The sequence below is a fragment of the Tursiops truncatus genome, chromosome 1 (assembly GCF_011762595.2).
Source record: "Tursiops truncatus isolate mTurTru1 chromosome 1, mTurTru1.mat.Y, whole genome shotgun sequence".
Classification (NCBI taxonomy): Eukaryota; Metazoa; Chordata; class Mammalia; order Artiodactyla; family Delphinidae; genus Tursiops; species Tursiops truncatus.
Window position 1 is genome coordinate 174,887,636 of NC_047034.1, and position 6,199 is coordinate 174,893,834.

General features: G+C 60.7%; 1 protein-coding gene across 1 annotated transcript; it reads left to right on the top strand.

Annotated features, from left to right (window-relative positions):
• Positions 1 to 14: 14 nt before the first annotated feature.
• FBXO2 (F-box protein 2) lies at positions 15 to 5,514 on the top strand. Its single transcript, XM_004316720.4, has 6 exons — positions 15 to 152; positions 3,151 to 3,525; positions 3,985 to 4,114; positions 4,187 to 4,282; positions 4,733 to 4,871; positions 5,087 to 5,514. Exons 1-6 carry the CDS (start codon positions 131 to 133, stop codon positions 5,219 to 5,221), a joined length of 897 nt encoding a protein of 298 aa, XP_004316768.3. The 5' UTR covers positions 15 to 130; the 3' UTR covers positions 5,222 to 5,514.
• Positions 5,515 to 6,199: the final 685 nt, after the last annotated feature.

Consider the following 6,199-nt stretch of genomic DNA (forward strand, 5'->3'; position numbering starts at 1 on the left):
CAGACGTGAGCAGCGCCTGGACTCGCCGCCGCCGCCGCCGCCGCCGCCGCCGCCGCCGCCGCCGCGGGACTCGGACAGCCCGCCCGCAGCGCTCCGGGTCCTCCTCCTCTCGCGACAGCGCTCTGCAGCGATGGACGGAGACGGTGACCCAGGTAGCCGCCGCCGCCGGATCCACTCGCTCAGCCCTGGAGGGGTGACCGGGGCAGGCGGGCGAGTGCTACGGAGAGGGGGCATCAGAGAGCGAGGGGGCCCCGATACACAGAGCGACACACTTTCACCCAAGCAAAGCCCTTGAGACAGTCTCAAAGGAGCACAGTCCTCTGTCTGGTGTCTTGATCTGCTGGAGGCCTTGAGAGATGACAGGCAGAGAGGGAGGACTCCCGGGTCCCATTTACCCGGGAAATAGCGTATGAGTAATCCCACGTTCCCACCTCCTGAGGGTCTATTGGACCCGGGTCTGGGACCTATCTGGGATGGAAGAGGCCACAAGCCTTTTTATTCCATCAGCTTCTTCCATTTGCCAACTCTGGGCCGTGAGATGCCTGAATCTCCATGAATTTCTTGGGGTTACTGGCTTCTCCTCACCCCATCCCAGCCTTCCTCCTGGGATCCCTTGTCTGGAGGGGCTGTCCTTCCTTTGGGTGGCTGGATGCCCAGTGGGAACCAGGCTGGTGGTGAGGGAGAGTTGGGACATCAGCTCTAGCCGATGCTCAGGGCCCTTTGAGACTGCCCAGTCATCTTGTCTGGCACCAAAGGTCCCCCGCTCCCCATCTCTAGAACTCTCCGCTGGGCCTGTAGGGGTTGCCTGCTGAGTCGGGGTGGGCACAAGACCTGCCCCCACCCCTTCCTCACCAGGCCCATCTGAGAGTGGCCAGTTGCTTGGGGAGACAATGGGAAACAGACTGATGCTCACTCAGGCAGCCGAGTTCCCCACCCCATCCCTCCAGCCCTGAAAATCCTACCTCCTTCCGCTCTTGCCCCCAATCCGTGGCCCCCTTGCCCCACCCTTTATAGGGCCCCAGAATGGGTTCCTGCTTCTTCCCAGGGCCCAGCTATTCCCTGGACTCAGGGGCCCAATCCAGGTGAGTGAATAAGCCTCGGAGGCAGCTTCCAGGGGCCAGATAACTTTCCGAAGGCAACAATGTGGGGAGTTGTGTGTGCTCAAGAGGGGGTGGGGGGGCCTGTAATCAGATCTGGGGCCTTGAGTGCCAGGCCTGGGGCCAGGAGAGGGGACTGGGCGAGGTGCACCTTTCGGGGGAGCATCAGGTGTCCACCAGGGCCAGGGCAGGGCAGGGCAGGGGGAGGGGTGGAGAGGTGAGGGCACTGGGCCCAGCTCCCCAGAGAGCTGTGGGCAGCAAGATGGGCAGGTGACATGGCTTCAGGGCAGGCATTTTCCTCTCCGCCATCCCACAGTTCTGTGGTGTGACTTGGGAGAAGTCAGTAAGACTCTCTGGGCCTCAGTTTCCTCCTTGCCAAAAGGGAAGTGTGAAGCCCCACATCATAAAGATGTGGCAAAAAAAACAAAACAAAACAAAAAACTAACAATGAAGGGACTGTGCTGAATAATAAGATTCACTAAATAAGATCTACTGAGGACTCACTGTGTGCTCTGGGCTCCAAAGACGTAAACCCTGATTGGGCTCTCAGGGGGCTGAGAGTGTGCGCAGTGGGGAAATGCTGCATATGAGGAGGTGAAGGGCTGGCCGCCCAGGTTCTGGCAACACCCAGTCTTGGGTCTAGGCCCTGCTCGTTCCTCCCCTGGTGCCTGGCCTGTTTCCACCACCACCTTGGCTTTCCAGGGCCCAGCACTTAGGACTCCCCCACCCCCACTGTCCTAGGTCTGAGAGCAGTGGCCTCCCCCATCACCCAGAGTGGCTCTGTCACCTCCACACTGTCTTTCCCTCCTCCACTCAGTATCCACTTATTCAAGACTTCAATGGCCCAGCTGAGGCCAGCCAGGATCCAGGAGACAGTTCAGCCCACAGCTCCTGATATCAGTCCCTCTTCTCATAATTTGGAATGCCCTTGCCCCCTCCTCAGAAGAGTTGAACATCAGATGACTGTCTGATTGGCCTGGGATTACCCCCATTTTACAGACGAGGAAGCTGAGGGCCAGGAATAGGAAAAGGAGTGAAGAAACCTTCTTTCCCGAGCACTTACTACATCTCCCTATTTGATATACATGTTCTCTTTTAACGAGCTTCCTTCCCCCATCCCCAAGCCCCTGTTCTCCCTTCCCTTCAGGCCTCAGATCCCCGCATCCCCTGCCTGAATACCAGCAGTGTGACCTTTGGCAGGTCGCTCCCCATCTTTGAACCTGAGCATTTTCATCTGTGAAATCAAAATCATAACCCTCAACTCAACGAATCATTTTCTCAGGGCTGTGATGGTTAAAGGTGGCTCTGGAGCCAGACTGCCTGGGTTCGAATCCAGGCTCCGACCACTCACTTGCTGCGTGATCCTGGGTGTTTTTACCTCTCTGTCCCTGTTTCCTCATCAGGGAAATAGGGATGGTGATAGGGACAACCTAGAAGAGATGCTGTGAGGATTTAAAGAGTAAAAATTAAAACGCTCAGAATGGTGCCTAACACTTGCTAAGTGACAGGGAGCCAGGCAGGGCGCCAGATGCCAAGCATGGGGGATGAAGCAGTGAGTTTCCCAGTCCCGGTTCCTGCCCTCATTCCCTCAGTCTAGTCCCCGGGAAAGGTGTTTATAAACCGTCAAACCCTTGGACAAAAGCTAGGAAGGACGGAACTCCCAGCGGTGAGGTGAGAGGATGCTGTAGTAGGGGAAGTTGGGGAGGGCTCCCCTGAGGAGGGGACCGGAGCAGGGATCTTAGAGGGCCGTTGAGAGGGCTTCACTGTGTCAGGAGTATCATCAGTTCCTGCTGTCGGCTCAGGTATGGGGTTTACTGGCACTGCAGGGGAAACTGAGGCCTCTGAGGCCACTCTTCAGACTTGGAGCTGATCTGTGGCCCCGGGCTCCTGGGCCTCCTCCACAGGGTCCCAGGCTCTGGTCACGGAAACTCCGGCGCCCGCTGAGGACTGTCCGAGCGCGGGTGGGGGCGGACGCCTTTCACATCGCGGCCGTGGCGCGCGGCGGGGGCAGTCTGGGGGGAGTCTCAGCCGCGCCCCGCCCGCCCGCCCGCAGAGAGCGTGGGCCAGCCGGAGGAGGCGAGCCCGGAGGAGCAGCAGGAGGAGGCCGGCGCGGAGGAGGCGAGCGGCGGGGAGGAGCGGCCCGAGGACGAGGGGGAGGAGGAGGAGGCCGCGTACCTGGACGAGCTGCCCGAGCCGCTGCTGCTTCGCGTGCTGGCCGAGCTGCCCGCCGCCGAGCTGGTGCAGGCCTGCCGCCTGGTGTGCCTGCGCTGGAAGGAGCTGGTCGACGGCTCTCCCCTGTGGCTGCTCAAGTGTCAGCAAGAGGGTCTGGTACCCGAGGGCGGCCCCGAGGAAGAGCGCGACCACTGGCAGCAGTTCTACTTCCTGAGCAAGAGGCGGCGCAACCTGCTACGCAACCCGTGCGGGGAAGGTGAGGGGTCGCGCCCCGTCAGCCCGGCCTGGGGAGCTCAGCTTCCCCTTCTGTACCATGGGCAGTAACAAGGCCAGCCTGCTTTGAGGGGTGGATGAGATAAGGCGCTTGGCGCAGTGCCCAGCACAGAGTAGCCCCAGTACAGACTGTAGTATTATCCTCCTGTCCTGCTCCGGGGCGGGGGAAGTCGGGGAGGCGGGCGGGAGTTGTCTCTCTCCCAGATCCTTCCACCCCCCAGGGAGCTGGGGCAAGACAGTCCCCGCGGAGGACCCTCCTGGGAGGGAGAGAGAAGCTGGGGACAAACAGGAAGTGCTCACCATTCACGCCCACCATCGTCTGCCCACCGCGACACCATTCAAGGACCACGTTCATCCTCCCCCCCACGATAGGGGCAAGAGCCACCCTGCCACACCCTCGCAGGGGCTGGGTGACCAGCGTGGGGCTGTGGTGTTCCTACAGAGGACTTGGAGGGCTGGTGCGACGTGGAGCACGGTGGGGACGGCTGGAGGGTGGAGGAGCTGCCCGGAGACTGCGGGGTGGAATTCATCCACGACGAGAGTGTCAAGAAGTACTTCGCCTCCTCCTTCGAGTAAGGAGAAGGGGGATGGATGAGAAGGGGGGGGAGGGGACCTCCACTCAGTCCTAACCCCCAGTCTCCCAGGTGGTGTCGCAAAGCGCAGGTCATTGACCTGCAGGCTGAGGGCTACTGGGAGGAGCTGCTGGACACCACTCAGCCGGCCATCGTGGTGAAGGACTGGTGAGCGGCCGTGGGGGAAGGGGAGCGGGGTTCAGGGGCGAACTGGAACCGGCTACTCTGCTTGAGAGACTGCTGCCTCCCTACTCTAGAGCTTGCAGTCACGTGACCATGGGTTTTCAGGAGAAGGTGAAAATCCATCTCCCCTCCTGAGTTTTAAATGTTGGCAATTTTCTTTGTTTTTGTTTTTTAATATCCACCTGCTGTCCCAACAAAAAGTGTCCCTGTGGGTTGGCTTTGGTCCCAACACTGGGTCTGGCCCATCTGGGGTTTAGTCCTTGGGTTTGGGCAAGTCACTTTCTCTCTCCGGCCTCGGTTTCCTTATCTGTAAAATGGGAACATTGGTATTTCCGGTCAGCAGGGTTAACTCCTGTAGAGGATTGGGCCCAGAGTACCCGCTCAGCAGGGCTGAAGCCTTCCCCGGGCGCTTCCTCCCTCCCTCCCTCGGCGCAGGTACTCGGGCCGCAGAGACGCCGGCTGCCTGTACGAGCTCACGGTGAAGCTGCTGTCAGAGAACGAGGACGTGCTGGCCGAGTTCAACAGCGGGCAGGTGGCAGTGCCACAAGACAGCGACGACGGTGGCTGGATTGAGGTGAGCTTGGAGGCCCGGGGGCGGTGGGGCCGGGCTCGTGAATAGCCCGCCCACGGCCCGTGTGGGCGGGGCAGGGTTGGACTGGCCGAGAGGCTGTGCTGAGAAATCCAGGGGGCTAGATGAGGGTCAGAGCGCCGGGGTGGGGTGGCTGGGGGAGGCCTCGGGACTCCGAGCCTGACCCTCCCTCCCCCTTCCCCCTGACTCCCCACCCACAGATCTCCCACACCTTCACCGACTATGGGCCGGGCGTCCGCTTCGTCCGCTTCGAGCACGGCGGACAGGACTGCGTCTACTGGAAGGGCTGGTTCGGGGCCCGGGTGACCAACAGCAGCGTGTGGGTGGAGCCCTGAGTGACCCCTCCTCCAGCCTCCCCCAGCTGCCTTGGAGGGCCAGAGGCGCGGGGGTAGATAGGGCTTAGTCGGTAGCATCCTGACCTTCCGCACCCGGCGCACTCCTCTCCCGTCCCATGCTCGAAGACCAGCCCCCTCAGAGGGAAAGATGGGTTTTGTTGGTATATATTTGCATCTAGAAAATAAGATGGGTGAGGGCGTGGGCCTACACTGGGCCTGCCGCTGCTGAATCCCCTGCACCTAACACTGTGCCTGCCACGAAAATGGGCGCTCAATAAATATTATTTGTCGGAGGAAGGAATGAATGAACACAGGGATGAATGAACTCCCCTCCCTTTGTTCAGTCTCTGTCTCTTGAGGGCCCCTGGCCCAGCCTGGAAAAATACTTGGTGGGGTTCCAGCTGCTCTGGTTTCCAGGGGCCCTTGGGCGGGTGCAGAGCCAGCCGGGCCTGGTCCCGCTGGACAAAGGCTGGGATTGTGAGGCCAGGGAGCGGGGAGCTGGGCCTGGCGCCCGACTGACACCCAAGCTGCCCAGAAGCCAGAACCGAGTGTGTGTGTGGGCCCCCCCTCCTGGCCTCTCTTGATCCCTCTCCCCGTTTTTTTTTTTTTTCCTGAAGGCAGGATGGTGGGTGTTGGCAGCATCTCATCTAGGGTACCAATTCTCCTGGGCCCAGGGATGGATGCCAGTGGCTTGAGGTGGGGGATGGGGGGGTGACAGGCTGGGGGGCACAGGAAGGATCAGCTTGGTGTCCCTCTTCAGTTCATGCCCACTTCACGCTGTCCTCCTTGGCTTGGTATTGGATCGGACAAGAGTCATTAGCATCTGGTCTCATTGGTCATTTTCCAAGCCCTGCCCAGAGGCTGGCCCCTGGTACTGGTTTGAGGGGAGGGGTGGAGGGAAGGGTGTGGTGCTAGGCTCTGGACCAGGAACTCCCTTTCTGGCCTCCCCAGCAGCTCTCAAACCCAGCCCCCTCCCCA

What these genes read in the sequence shown, in the direction of transcription:
- FBXO2 (XM_004316720.4), top strand. Translation starts at nt 131, where the DNA reads ATGGACGGAGACGGTGACCCAG. An exon ending in TACTTCGCCTCCTCCTTCGA is followed by an intron (nt 4,115 to 4,186) that starts GTAAGGAGAAGG and finishes CCAGTCTCCCAG; the next exon opens with GTGGTGTCGCAAAGCGCAGG. An exon ending in ACGACGGTGGCTGGATTGAG is followed by an intron (nt 4,872 to 5,086) that starts GTGAGCTTGGAG and finishes CCCCACCCACAG; the next exon opens with ATCTCCCACACCTTCACCGA.